Below are 13,834 nucleotides of genomic sequence, written 5' to 3'. Positions count from 1 at the left end.
TTATGCGCAATGTGGTCGACTGACTAGGTTACGATGTTACGTTCGATTCCTTCCATGATGATATCTTTTCTTTGTATATATGACCTGATTTAGCTTTGATGTTTCGTCTGTCTGTCTTCAGCGATATTATTGTGTCCATACAATATAGTGCACCATGATGCAATAAATACCAAGTCCCCAAGTGCTCCAAACACCAATACACATTAAACCCTCCCGATCAAGATGCTATAAAATGCAATCACGATAAAATACCAAACGCCAGAAGCCCCAATATATGCCGCTCCCAGTTCAGATAAGTACAAGTCACGCCTGGACGTATCCCTTCTTCCTAGCGTACGCCCACTCCCGCTCCTGTCGCCATTCGCAATCATCCTGGAATTCGCAGATCCGACATTTCCAGGCTTCCATGACCTCAACACCGCGCGGGGTCCGTTGACCCCGCCACCAGTTCATTTGATCGGATATGTAGGACTCCAATGAGGTAGGGTCGAATAAGAAGGATCGACTTCCCAAGACTCGTGGCCGGAGATCGGCGGTTGGGGTAGACGAAATGTAGCGCGCTGTCAGTAGGGGCGAGAGGACTGTGGGGTAAGACTCCAGCATGCGGGGTTGGAACTCTGACGGGATTGATGGTGCAACTGAAGCAGATGAAAGTGTTGGGGGGAGGAAAGTAAAACGAAGCTGGTCTTTCATGAGATTCCAGAGGCTGGTGAGGTTGCTGTTGGCGAGGAGAACACTGGTGGAATCTTGGCTTGCAGAGGGCGGGCAGTCTTTGGGCTCTGTGTCGGCAGAGCTCTGGGATGAATGCCATTGGTGTCGAGCGAGCGCATCCTCCGGGGTAGGGACATAATCAGGATCAAATTCCAGCGAGGAAAGAGCATCGAAAAACTGATCGTTCAGAGAGCCGACTTGGCTGATGAACGCGTCGGTAAAGGTCTTCTTTGGGTCAAGCTCGTACCGCGACGCAAGCATCTCGATGGTAACATCATCACTTGTGATTAAACGATTGAGCATGTGGTAGTAAAGCTGAAGTTGAAGCATCGTCGGCCGGAACGATGAGCTCTTCACAGTGGGCGTTGAGCTGCTCCCTCGCGTCTTGACATCGGTCAAGTAGATCCGAGGCAGATGCTGAAGGTCAGCAGAGGATTGACTGCTAACCGGATCCTCTGCCGCCTCAGGTTCTACCTCATGATGTGACATATCAGCCAACCTCCTCCCGCCGTGCGCCGGAGACAGCAAGTAATCCGTCAGCGACATCTGATACTCAGGCAAGACCGCCCTCGATGCCTCCGTCTCCGCATAGTGAGCAGCCGCGGAAGCCTCAAGCTCAAGGTCAGGACACTCATAGGAAAGCTGGTCAATAACGCCATTAACCAGCTCCCCGTCCACCAAACCCCAAACTTCCAGCTCCCTCGTAATCCCAAATTCCCTCAGTGTCCGCAACCCCTGTATAACGTTCCAAATCCGCAGCGCCAGCGCATCCTCCTTGGTCGTGATTTCCACGGGGACAGTCGTATAAATCTCATCCTCCAATGTCTTGTGTATTGTACTCCCCTTCTTCATCGCCGGCGTCCTCCGCTTCCGCCCATGTTTCGTCAAAGTATACCAATACTGCACCTCGCACCAGGCCGGCGAGACCAAATCCGTGACGGAAAACGCCTTGTTCGGCGGCCGTCGAAAACGCTCCACGGGCGATAGCGCATCATCCACGGCTTTCTCTTTCGTATCCCCAGCCCCATTCTCATCCACAGTCCCATTCCTAATCGCCTCTTGCTCACGAGCTATATCCCTCTCCCGCTGCCTCGCCCGGCCCTCCGTAGAATCAGGATGCTCAACTAAACGCTTCGCAGTCAGACCGTCAGCGTTCCCACATCAACTTGGAAATCAAACACAGGGTGAAAGGGGAGAAAACAATAAATAATAGGAGAATCCGTAAAAACGTACCAACCGCGGGCCCCCGGAAGATAGGGACCCAGCCTGCCTTATGCTCGCGCGCATCCGAGAGCGCTCCTCCAGCTTTCTGAACCTGCCATAAAGGCCATCTCTTCTCCCGCCCCAGTACCCTCGGCACCCGACTATCGCCCGCTGCATCATCCTCGCCGCCTGTTCCTAGGTCTTCGATATCCGGGATCAGCGCCGGAGCCGGGATGAATGCGGGCACGGGAACCTGTCGCGGCAAGCTTTGTTGGTGTTGGTGTTGGTGTTGAGGAGGAGACCGAGACGCTGTTGTTTTTGTTTTTGGATCTGTCGCGGTCGCGGTTGCGGTCGCGTCGGCTTGCGCGAGGAGCTGGTTCAGCAGGTCTGTTTCATCGGCGCTGAAGTCGGATCCGTAATCGCTGCTGGCACTCAAGGCATCATTGTTGAACTCGTCGTCGGATATTTCTTGTGTGGGGTCAGGGGTTTGCTGTTGTGGCTGTTGATGTTGCGGCGGGCATGACATGCCTGTGTGGGAAGTGTTAGGCGCGGGAAGTTCGCCATGAGGTTGAGGTGAGGCGCGTTAAGTAGATGTTGCGGGGAGGCGATGGAGGGATGGGCTACAACGTCATCTTTAGGTGGACTTACTGAGCAGTTCCTGCGCGCCTTACATCGCTTTTCCAAGGTATGAGAAGATAAATCGAGTCGGATGGATGAATGTTCTGAAGATCGAGCCTGGAGTTGAGGATTTGTCTAGTCGACTCCGCAGGAAATCGCGATCACAACCAAATAATCACGAGCTACGGGTATACAAAACAGAGTGTTAATCGGTCTTCTCCCATTGGCTTGTCAGGCAAATATTTGTTTAGGTCTCTCATCGGGTTAAAGAGCAAGAGCAGCAACAAATGTCTTTCATATCTCCCTTATCCCAGTTACATATTTTAGTTTCCATTGCAATTCCCAGATAAGTTTTAACACTCTCTACATAAGGTTCAGCATAAGCAATAAGATAGCCAAATTAGTCTGTATATATTTATTCTTTCATCATCTGAATGCAGAGGTGCACGTGTATCTAATCTAGAATCTAGCCAAATCTCCGCAAAACTGGGTATAGAACGAGTCAAACCAACCCAAACCAAGAAAATGTACAATGGATCCCGGGTCTATTAACCAAGACTATGCCCTGATAGGGACTCTATTCCCATCGCTAACCTGCGACGACGACGACGACGAAGCCGGCTCCGTCAACGCACCCTCTACCTCCCTGGCAGCCTTCTGATTCAACCAGCTCAGATAAGTCTGCCACCCAACCGCAATACATCCCGAGAAAACGTTCCGGAATTGCGGCGGAACATACATGAAGCTAAATGCCGTAACCATGGGCCAGAACTTAGCGCTGTTTACGACACTCCGTGGCAGAGCGACATGGAGCCGCTCGAGAGTCTCCTCCCATGACGCGCCAGATAACAGTGAGTGGACGCTGAAGAAGTAGGTGTTGAAAACGGGAGTAAAAACGATTTGTTGGACGACGACCTTGGTGAGGATGGAGAGGAATTTGGATGTGAAGTTGAAATGGTTATGCAAGAACATGAACCTGTACGATTTCTGTTAGTCTACCGCCATTGGGAGAGTCATGTCAGGTCAGGTCAAACATACCAGTTATATGACGGGATACTCGATCCAATACCCACGGTCAAATGGCGCATCGTTCTCCACGGGTCATATCCTCCCACCTCAACCGCAGCACCATCTTTACCCTGGGGACCAGACTCAGTGGTCTTGTTCTGCGCGGGGCTCGACGCCTTCTCCGGCGGAAAGAAATACTGCGCGCTCAGGTCGCCGAATAAGTATATAACAATCGAACTACAAATCTGGGTAGTATACGGCCTCTTCTCCTGAAATCGGGAGTACGACCGGCCGAACCTTCCCACAGGTCCTGCCTGGATTATCTGGCGCACCGATCGTGGACCCGACTGCGCTGGCACTGCCGGAGGCGCTTCTGGATGCGGGGTGGGAGCAGGACTTGGTTGTGACTTCGACGGCGAGGGAGAAGACTTCGCAGGCTCGCTTTTGGGCGCAGGATCAGGTTTCGGAGGTGTGGTTGATTCATATCGTCTTGTCCGTAAGCGCGGGGGTGCGGAGGATCTGGGGGGTGCGAGGGTTGGGCGGCGGAGAAAGAAGGAGGGGGAAGGTCTCATTGCGAGGGCGAGGGCGCGCCGCGCTCACAGCGCGGGGTTATTGAAATGGTTTGTTGTTTGTTGTTCTTGTGGTTCAAGAGATGTCTAGTTCATGATAAGAAATATATAGTGGATCGGCAAAAAAGAGTGATTCGATGTCGATATAGAGATGTTGATGAAAAAAAGATGGCTCAGAATGTGTCGGGCCGTCTAAATACAATGCAAGAAATGAATGGAATGTCGTAACAAAAGAAAGGTCTATCGCTGAAAAAGAAGAGAGGAGATGTTGAGATTGATAATCGTGATGGCGACAGAGCGAAAGGAAATCGGCAGCCGCAAGGGCAAAATGCCGAGGACCGGAGTTGACTTCCAATCGGAGAGGGAGTTCTTACCCGACGACCTACTCCAAGTCTACGCAAGTCTACGGGGAAGTATTCAATATTCGCGCCACATTCTCTGACTATTGTTGTTGTTATTATTTGAATAACGTCATTAACTGTATTGTCTATCATGAACTGGAAGTACCATTTACTCCACAGGAAATTTTCCATCGGGGTCCAGACAATCCAGATGACTTCCGATCAATCATCCCGTATCGCACTCGCCCCAGGACATTGAAACTAAATAATCACTTGGGAAAGAAGCGGTGACGGCGTGGAGAATACAAACTTATCTCATTCTCGAGACTACCGAGGTACTGATACGTAAGAAGCTCCAGCTACTAAAATAGAAAAAGCATTTATCTCAATCATAATTAATACTATGTACGAACTATTATCAAAACCAGACACCATCTATAATGCAAACCGCAGAATCATGCAGGGTATATCCAAAGCCAAATCAAGTCCACTTTTTCGCTGTTCCATCTCGCATCTCATATCACATTCATAGAATGCAAAGTAACGTGGAAAACAGATACTAAAAATTATGTACCGTGATATAATATAAGTATAGTCATAGACCGGGCATGATATTATGCCGACCCGTCTATTTGAAGGATTCGCGTGTGTTGACACGGTCAATATCGTAAGGGTTGCCCTCATACAAGGACGTGTGCGACATGTGAGACCTAACAGAGGCCTTGCTGCGGGTCTGCCTCATAGAAGGAAGTTCCTCGATATCAGAGTCCGCCTCGGAAACACCTTCCTCGTCCTCTCCGAGATCTGGTGCGGGCGCTTCAGTACGGTCGAACTTCTCGGGATCTTCTCCCTCGCCAGTCTGTTCGCCGGATTCGCTCTCGGGTTTTGCCTGCTGCATCATCTTGCGCATGAAGGCATCGGACTGGGCGGCGTACTTGCAGCGTAGACGGATCGGCTTGCCGTACTTGTAGAAGAGGAAGGGGAACGGAACGCAGGCGAGGGCGAGGAAGGCCGGGATCGAGGAGGCCCAGTGGATACCGAGATCTTGATACATGTAGGTGGTAAATAGGGGGAAGACTGCACCGAAGATCGAACGCAGGACGGAGTTGGCAGCCAGGACGGAGGCAGCGAAGATGGTGTATGTGTCGATTAGGTAGCTCATGATGCTGAGGAACACCAGCACCATACCGAAACCGAAGGGGGCCCCGGCAATGATGCAGACGATCCAGTGGATAGATGGGTAGTTGGTCCACGCGAACCAAAACAGTCCGATTGGGATTGTAACGGAGGCCACCATGCAGGGAGGCAGACGTGCCTCGGGAGGAGCAAATCCACCATTCTCATCCTGGGCGCGGATATACCGCTTGTTATCCCAAATACTGTATGCAACAGCTATAAGCATGCCGACCATGATACCCAGGAAGGGAAGAGCGCCAATGCCCTGGTTCCAACCACGAACACCCTGGAAAACAATGGGGTAGGCGGCGAAAAGCATGTACAAGGTTCCGTAAACAATGGCCATATACAGAGAGAGCAAGAACACAATGGGCTCGCGGAAGAGCAGAATCCAAGGCCGGGACAAGGCCGTCTTGAAAGCCTCTCCAAGTGTAGTCTTTCCTTGCTCAATGTCCGCCTTGCTTCGGTATACTTTTCCGGTGATCTTGGAGAGTCTTTCGGCGCGGCGACGAAGGAGAACGGGGGCGTATGTCTCCGGCATGAAGAGTGATCCAGCAATCCAGAGGGCACCCGAGAAAGCACCCAGGAAACCCATAACCCATCGCCAACCCCCATTCATTCCGAGGAATCCGCCAATAATAGGGCCGAGGACGGGACCTAGAACAAACAAAGTCAGCTTCAAATAGCTCAATCCACAAAATGTAGGGTAATTTTTATCGAGAGCCTTACCTAGGAACGGAGCGGCGGCAAACATACTCATGGCAACGCCACGCTGCTTAGCCGTAAACATATCGGCGATAACACCACCGGCATTGGTAAGAGGCGAAGAACCAAATGCGCCGGCGAAAAACCGAAGGATGATGAGAGTCCACGAGTTCGTCGCGCCGGCGCATCCACAGTTGAAAGCTGTAAGAGCCATGTATGTGACGAAGTAGACGATCTGGCGGCCAAACATTTCACTCAGAGGCGCCCAAAGTAAAGGTCCAATTGCGAAACCCAAGACGAAAAGAGAGACACCCAGAGTCGCAACTTCACTGCCAATCCCGAACTCAACCCGGATCTCTGCAATACCGCCCGTATACGCGGAAGAAACCAATGCGACTGCTAGGGTCGCAATGGCAGCAATGCCAGTGAGGAACCACTTCATCGTTGCTGAAAATTCCATAGGATTCCGGGGATCGTTGGGAATCCAAACAACAGCGTACGGATCGTCCTCTGTACCCGATCCAGCGTATTTGTGGTCGATGACTTCTTGTGTCACGACGCCCTGGTCAACGACCATGCGATAGAACGGGATTTTTCGAGTAGCAGGGCCCTCAATGGGCGAGGTCCCGTTCGGGGTTCCATGGTCTTTGGCCATGGTGCGAAATCTGATATCGCTCAAAGGCGAAGCTGAAGTTGAATGTATGAAGCGAGCGAGTGCGCGGATCTGAAGCTGCTGCGGGGGGTGGTTGGTATTGTAGCTCTGGGTGAGGAAAGGACAGCGCCGAATGCGAACAAGTACTGACTCAATGTATTATTGTAATATATGCGCAGGTATTAGGAGTAACTTCGCAAATGGCAGGATAAGAGAAATTTAACAAGCACCACTTTCCACGAGGGTTCAGGAACGCCTCCCCACCTATATACACCCAACTGCGACAATCGCGCAGAAAAAGTTTTCTGACTTCATAATTATGGAAACAGAATAATCTGACACCTGTAGCCTCGGATCTAAGACTCAGACGGAGCTAGGCATAGCGCAGTCCTCTCGTTGGCTGGCAACGGGCCAAGCAGCCAATGTCCAGCATTAAATCGGCCTATGCACAGTTTGCGCCCATTATTTCCGGCATCGATGGCAAAGTCGGGCTCATCCGAGCTGCCCACTGCACTGCCGGAAACAAGATACCATGGGACCACTGCCGGGGTGGGCAACGCTGATTCGCCGTTCGCTTCGATTTTTGTTCCCAATCCGTGAATCAGGCCGAGGGGTGGTCGAGAACGGACTTGGAGTCTTGAATTTCCCACTCCATGATGTGGATCTTGTGTCATGATCTGCATAACACAGGAAGTACCGTCGTAATGCACTTCATAACTCAAAAGCTTCGCCGAGGTTATCGCCATAAAATCCGCATCCTGGTGTTTACCGTTTACTAAGCGGATTCAAACAGCAGGTCCTCGGAATTTAGAATCAATTCGAGATTCAGAAGTTGACGGTGTTGAGTTGCATCGCATTCGGCTCACACGGCATCCTGCGCTGCACTCGGACACATTCCTTGCACCGCGTGGCTTACGGGCCACTGCGCTTACCCATCGGTCAGACCTGATTATCAGATACGCCCGTCTTCTTAAATCCGTGCACGAGTCAAACTCGGTCCGACCGTGCATAATCTTGCCCACTGCGCGAGGAACGAATCTCTTCATCTCGTACCTTATCACGATGGGCGCATTCCCGGCGGGATATATCCCCGGTCGCCAAATACAGGCAAAACTTCGGATATCATCGCCAGGCACAACCCTCAAGGAAAAGCAGTACTCTGGAACCCCCTAATCCTGATCGAAGTCTGCGTACAATTTTCGTATCGATTTCACCCCGATCGATCAAGTTATGCCGAGTCCGTAGCCACTAACCACGTTTACACCATGGAGCCTCAACAAAGGGGGAGAAAAATCTTGACCACCTACTGACCAGACGGCAACCCCGTCGACCCACTGCGCCGACCCGCCGGAGGAACCTCCAGATTCTAGAACAACGCCGTTATGCTGCCAGATTTTGAGTCATAGCCACCCTGGTATATAAAAATAATACTGGAACTTGGAATTTACCGAGGCATGTTGACCTTTGGTGGTTATTTTTAATTTCGTTGTGGTGCTATCTCAGGAAAACACAGCCTCCGGGTTTGTGGATTTCTGAAATCAACCAGAGATGCTTACTATGCCTGGGCTGGCATTTAGTCAATGTTTCCTGAAGGTATCCATAATTCCCCTTTCTCGGGCGTCGGTGGCATAGGTCCTGGAGTCCTGAGGCATGAATCGCAATCTCGATGAGACGCAATTTCAGCGCTCTCATCTCAAGGCAGAGACTAGGCAGCTCCCTCTACGTATCTGCCTAATGTTCCCCCGGCCTCCTGACACTATGAACACATCTCATGTGACTCACTTCGATATATAGACATATGTAGACAGGAAACGGTCTGGCATCTATAATGCTGCAGTAGATAAAACTACTCCGGGATCAAGCGTTGCTGCTCTGGGGGAGGCCTCGTCTAACCCATCATCGGTACCAAGTATATCGCACCCTTAATTAACGAGCCAGCTGTTCTTGTCATGCTTCTCACACTGTGTCTTGTTAGCAAATGCTGGGGGGAAGCAAAGATAGATAAGTCTTGCGACTCACTACATCTGCTGCTGCTGCAAAACTGAATACTCCCTCGTCCCCGGCCGAAGAAATTGAATATCAGTTCCTGCCTTGCGCTTCTCGGCCTCGTTCTCGGCCCCGTCAGTGGCGGCAGAGTTGGTCGTCCGGTCTGGCGCAACTCTTCGTCCAGCAGGAGGGTGGACCTTGGCACAGCAAATAAAGGCGAGAGTACAGAGTGATAAGGCAAGCCGATGGCGGTGAAAACACGCGATTTCATAGCACAAGAGCGCTAGACTGTGTTGTTGGTAAACAGCAATATCTATCGCGTAGCTTCGATTTCCCGCGGGACAGTCATATCATTAGGTGCGTCATTGGGTGGTCGTCCCGGTTGGTGCACCCGCAAGCGCAGGTTAGGTTGTATTTGCAAGGTCCCGGGTCCGGCTGAAATACATACAGGATAGGCACCGGAGTCTTCATTAAGTTTCCCATTCCATTCTTTTCTTTCATTGTGCTTAACCCGGGCGTCCAGAGGGCGATGAGGCCGAAATTCAAAGGAGCTCGGTTCTGGTACCTTGAATTTGAGACGGGTAGCAGGACAATGGCGCCACTAAAAGAACAAAGTCTTAAGAACAGAATCAAATACGAGGCGGGCGGGTGTCCCTAAATGTTTCTGGTGGAAAACAGAATCAACGGATGTCGCTGTATTGATCCCGTGGCAGGATATACCGATGATAATAAAGCATTTATTGATGGATGAGAGCTTCAAACCCATTCTATATATTGAAGCCTTGATGCCCAGTAAACTCTCTCACCTTTCCCATGACCACAACGCCCAGCAGCCCTCTCCCCTAGCATCAGTGTAGCCAGATCATGCTCGTAATTTGACGCGAATGGGTAACTGTTCCGAGTTCCTAGTCGACTCATATCTTCAATGTGGTCCTCGAATTCATGATCAGTGTACCGACACACATAACCTAACATCCGCTATCGCCCGATAGCACAGGATCCGGAGCAAACTGAAAAGTAATGATAAATCCATCGCAACCACTGTAAAAAATGCAGGCAACCCAATGAGATAGGTGCGTATGCGTATCTGCCCAATGTCTACGAGGTCTGTTACGTTCGGGTGATGAGTGTTAACTTAGGCGGTTACAGGTAGGAATCGAATTCACTGTTGGTACAGTCCGCGGTCGCATTCCATACTCCAGTTTACAGCACCTACGGTGTGAGTCATGGGGCTACTTGGTATAGTGGATATTGTGAATGTAATAATGAATGTAAGTATTGTATATTCCTCCGGTCTGTCCCTTTTGGCGACACTAGCCTGTCATGCTGGGCGCGACGACTTGCGACCGTAGGCAACAACAACGCGACCGACGCGTCGAAATGTTACGTGATTACGAGTAAAGATGACGACCAGGACTAGACTCGATTGTTCATAGATACTGAAATTCGTCTATGCCATCCGGTGACATCGACAAGGACACCGTTGGGAGGATATGAAGTTCCTTAATGTACATAGTATTCGAATGCATCCATGATGAATCCGTCCAGCCGCTGGATGGGCAGCCTACTATTTATCGTAGCAAGAAAAACACGAAAAACCCATTGCCGAACCCATTGATATTGGAAAAAAAGAAAACCCGTCATGTATCGCCAGTCATGAAAAAGAAAAGATGAACCCCATTATCGCCTTCCCATAAGAACCAACCACGAAACGAACTTAAGAACGCTCACCACGGAGGCGGCGGGCAAGCTGGATGTCCTTGGACTGGATGGTGACACGCTTGGCGTGGATGGCGCACAGGTTGGTGTCCTCAAAGAGAGAGACAAGGTAGGCCTCAACGGACTCCTGAAGAGCACCGATGGCAGAGGACTGGAAGCGGAGGTCGGACTTGAAGTCCTGAGCAATTTCACGGACCAGACGCTGGAAGGGGAGCTTGCGGATCAGAAGCTCAGTGGACTTCTGGTAGCGACGGATCTCACGGAGAGCGACGGTACCTTGATGGACGTTAGAAAAGCGACGATATCGATCAGATGCAATGATAACTTACCAGGCTTGTAGCGGTGAGGCTTCTTGACACCACCGGTAGAGGGGGCGGCCTTGCGGGCGGCCTTGGAAGCGAGCTGCTTACGGGGAGCCTTGCCACCAGTGGACTTACCTATTGGGGTAAAGTTAGCATCGTGTTATCCAGGAGGCGCGACAGCGACACGCCCACGCCAACGAGAGGATGTGCAGTGATATGATGACTTACGGGCAGTCTGCTTGGTTCTAGCCATTGTAGATGATTAGATTTGATGGAAAATGTGGAGTTTAGGATGAAAAAGTGACGTTGTGGATGGAAAGTCGATGGCTGAAGATAAGTGTCGACCGAAAGGATAGATAGATGAAAGAAGGATGGAGGGGGCGGGTGGGGGAAGGTATTTGTAGTAACCGAGAGGTGGGTGGTGATCCTGTGGTTTGCCTGCAAAGTTGGGTGGCCTTAGCGCCGTTTCCTTTGATCAAAGAAAGCGTTCGGAATCCAGCACACCTTAGCCGTGATTTCGCGGCCCGGTTTTTGCTGGGAAAATCAAAAGGGTTGCGGGCCAGGGCGGTCAGCCTGGCAGTTCACGCTAAGCGAGTCTTGGCCCGGTAGCCAATGAGCGTTTAGGATCATTGATCTGGAATGTCTCGCCGTCACATTCTGATCCCAACCTCACTCGTAGACTGTCGTTCGATCAGATGAATTCCAATAGATTCTGTAACACATAGTTGCTCACTTTCGATATGCGGAATGTTGATCCTTGTCTTGACGCGCTCTCGCGTTGAGATCAAGTTGCCCCTGCAAGATCAACCTGCGTCACGGTCACGTTACCCGCTCCTCAGCCCGTAGGGTGATCAACCACTCTGATTGGTCGACCCTCTCGGCAGCGAGTGATTCCAGCTCTCTCCCCACGCGTCTCCCTTCTCTATACAAATATCTCCCGTCCCATGGAAGCTCATCCACTCCTTCTATTCCCATCAATCTCTCGCTGTCCACTCGACATTAATTTATCTCCACTACAACAACTTTAACCTTAACTCACATCCATAAACATGTCTGGACGTAAGTGACAGCCATCCGTCCCCATCATGAGGCTATCTCGAGGATCCTCAACTAACGCGTTTTGTCTTGTCAACAGGCGGAAAAGGTGGCAAGGGTCTCGGAAAGGGTGGCGCCAAGCGTCACCGCAAGATCTTGCGTGACAACATCCAGGGTATCACCAAGCCCGCTATCCGTCGTCTCGCGCGTCGTGGTGGTGTCAAGCGTATCTCCGCCATGATCTACGAGGAGACCCGTGGTGTCCTCAAGACCTTCCTTGAGGGTGTCATCCGTGACGCCGTCACCTACACTGAGCACGCCAAGCGCAAGACTGTCACTTCTCTCGATGTCGTCTACGCTCTGAAGCGTCAAGGCCGTGAGTATCCTCTAGCGTTGTCCCACTTGACCCTCTCTAACATGACTGGCTTTCAGGTACCCTCTACGGTTTCGGTGGTTAAGCGTGTTCTTTCTGCATTGTTTTTCTTTCCACCATCCTGCGCGGTCGGCGCGTCGGTTGCCCTTCCGCAGCAGTGACGCGACGGTTTGCTTTTTCGGGTTGGTTCACGGTATGACTGGGACGTTGGGGTGTTCTTTGATCTTTTATTACACAAGTGTCATGGGTCTCTGGGTTTGCTTTAACGTACTTTTTATTTATTCTCCTGAGCGTCCACTACGGGTCAGCTAGTGTGTTCGCCTTTGATTTTCTGTATCATAACAGCCTTCATGCTCCCGGCTGTCGCCATGGGCTAAATAAAGATCGCGTGGCATGATACGCGGTCATATGAATACAAACGATCAAAAAAATCTTCTGTTTGTCATAGTAATTTGTAACGTTTGGTGTTTTGATTTTATCGCTCTCGCGTTCGCGCTTTCGGTTTTGTTTTGGTTTGTGTCTACTAGTCGGGTAGTGCATTTGTCCCGCGTCATGATATCTGTGTACGTGTCCTGGTATTGTCTACTGCAGGTTGATAGTAGTCAATGCTTCTCTACGTCACTTAGATACTCCTTTAGTAGTATGTCGTTGCGTAGTGGTCTTCAGTTATATGGCTTATATGTCTCCACCTACCACTTATGTTATGCGCGGCAAGTTGGTCTTCGTGGTAGTGCCGCGGTAATGTTTAAGCTCTGATCCTCGGCGTGTGTTCGCAAATCTCCATGTGGATATGCTTGCTGGGTTTACTGCTTTGGTGACTTGGTTCTCTTGTGGCTGTTTGAGTTCCTCGGTGGGAAAATGTGGTTGTGGATGTGTTTATAATAAAAGATGGTGTAGTACTACACTAGGATACCTGTTGACGAAATATATATCGAAGTGGAAAACATCCGAATGACAATATTTCACGACTACAGGCACTAGAACATCCATTCAGTCAATTACACCATGGATTGCAGCTGCTAAAACAAAACAAAACATTAAACAGCCACATTAGGCGTGCTATACGGCATAGCAGCCATTATTATTCCCATCGTCCAGCGAGCCGAGCAAGGAATCTGTGCCAAGACCATCCAGAAAAGGAAAAACCCGAGCCGGGTCGCAAGCGGGCTCAGTTGCAACCCACGCCAAGACCTTCCTAATAAAGAAACAACTCGCAAAGGTTCAGTCGGGGATTTGTCGAGTCGAGTTGCAAACCGACTGCCAGATCTAAGAACCAAAGATGAATTGCCGTACCGGCGTCCCCACGATATTGGAAGATTCCAGTGGCCGGTAACTGACAAAGTAATGCTATTTCCCCGGCTAACGCTAGAGACCCGAGAAACCCCCGAGTCACCCACTACGCGTTGGAAACCCGCCGATACGCCAGATCCTACGAT

The 13,834-nt window shown here is 50.7% G+C and overlaps 7 protein-coding genes across 7 annotated transcripts; 1 reads left to right on the top strand and 6 right to left on the bottom strand.

Moving 5' to 3' along the window:
* Positions 1-303: 303 nt before the first annotated feature.
* ASPSYDRAFT_145881 (exonuclease V) lies at positions 304-2,440 on the bottom strand (the record flags this gene model as incomplete). The annotated part of the gene is made up of 2 exons (XM_040841568.1): positions 304-1,830; positions 1,913-2,440. 2 exons carry the CDS (start codon positions 2,438-2,440, stop codon positions 304-306), a joined length of 2,055 nt encoding a protein of 684 aa, XP_040706637.1.
* Positions 2,441-2,924: 484 nt separating this feature from the next.
* Positions 2,925-4,381, bottom strand: ASPSYDRAFT_129628 (Mpv17/PMP22 family protein). Its single transcript, XM_040840537.1, has 2 exons — positions 3,571-4,381; positions 2,925-3,508 (listed from the first exon to the last, which is right to left on the bottom strand). Exons 1-2 carry the CDS (start codon positions 4,110-4,112, stop codon positions 3,091-3,093), a joined length of 960 nt encoding a protein of 319 aa, XP_040706636.1. The 5' UTR covers positions 4,113-4,381; the 3' UTR covers positions 2,925-3,090.
* A 697-nt stretch (positions 4,382-5,078) lies between these two features.
* ASPSYDRAFT_55579 (MFS transporter) lies at positions 5,079-6,986 on the bottom strand (the record flags this gene model as incomplete). The annotated part of the gene is made up of 2 exons (XM_040849059.1): positions 5,079-6,283; positions 6,356-6,986. The coding sequence occupies 2 exons, from the start codon at positions 6,984-6,986 to the stop codon at positions 5,079-5,081; spliced, it is 1,836 nt and encodes a 611-aa protein (XP_040706635.1).
* Positions 6,987-7,339: 353 nt separating this feature from the next.
* Positions 7,340-8,029, bottom strand: ASPSYDRAFT_28445 (uncharacterized protein; the record flags this gene model as incomplete). Its single annotated transcript, XM_040844523.1, has 2 exons — positions 7,340-7,741; positions 7,916-8,029. The coding sequence occupies 2 exons, from the start codon at positions 8,027-8,029 to the stop codon at positions 7,340-7,342; spliced, it is 516 nt and encodes a 171-aa protein (XP_040706634.1).
* Positions 8,030-8,773: 744 nt separating this feature from the next.
* Positions 8,774-9,482, bottom strand: ASPSYDRAFT_670385 (uncharacterized protein). The gene has a single exon (XM_040850376.1). It carries the CDS (start codon positions 9,238-9,240, stop codon positions 8,872-8,874), a length of 369 nt encoding a protein of 122 aa, XP_040706633.1. The 5' UTR covers positions 9,241-9,482; the 3' UTR covers positions 8,774-8,871.
* Positions 9,483-10,686: 1,204 nt separating this feature from the next.
* On the bottom strand, positions 10,687-11,243 carry hhtA (histone H3; the record flags this gene model as incomplete). Its single annotated transcript, XM_040841339.1, has 3 exons — positions 10,687-10,964; positions 11,018-11,125; positions 11,219-11,243. The coding sequence occupies 3 exons, from the start codon at positions 11,241-11,243 to the stop codon at positions 10,687-10,689; spliced, it is 411 nt and encodes a 136-aa protein (XP_040706632.1).
* A 914-nt stretch (positions 11,244-12,157) lies between these two features.
* On the top strand, positions 12,158-12,483 carry ASPSYDRAFT_145777 (histone H4; the record flags this gene model as incomplete). Its single annotated transcript, XM_040841559.1, has 2 exons — positions 12,158-12,401; positions 12,458-12,483. Coding segments are annotated over 2 exons (270 nt in total), but the record flags the coding sequence as incomplete, so codon positions are not given.
* Between the last annotated feature and the right edge of the window lie 1,351 nt (positions 12,484-13,834).

This window comes from Aspergillus sydowii (assembly GCF_001890705.1).
Source record: "Aspergillus sydowii CBS 593.65 unplaced genomic scaffold ASPSYscaffold_2, whole genome shotgun sequence".
NCBI lineage: Eukaryota > Fungi > Ascomycota > Eurotiomycetes > Eurotiales > Aspergillaceae > Aspergillus > Aspergillus sydowii.
The sequence above is the reverse complement of the archived record's forward strand: the minus strand, read 5'-3'. Positions and strand labels throughout refer to the sequence as shown.

Excerpts from the sequence above, each read along its gene's own strand:
- ASPSYDRAFT_129628 (XM_040840537.1), bottom strand. The coding sequence starts at position 4,112 with ATGAGACCTTCCCCCTCCTTCTTTCTCCGCCGCCCAACCCTCGCACCC. Across the intron at positions 3,509-3,570 it reads AGTATCCCGTCATATAACTG|GTTCATGTTCTTGCATAACC; the intron begins GTATGTTTGACC and ends GAAATCGTACAG.
- ASPSYDRAFT_670385 (XM_040850376.1), bottom strand. The coding sequence starts at position 9,240 with ATGAAATCGCGTGTTTTCACCGCCATCGGCTTGCCTTATCACTCTGTA.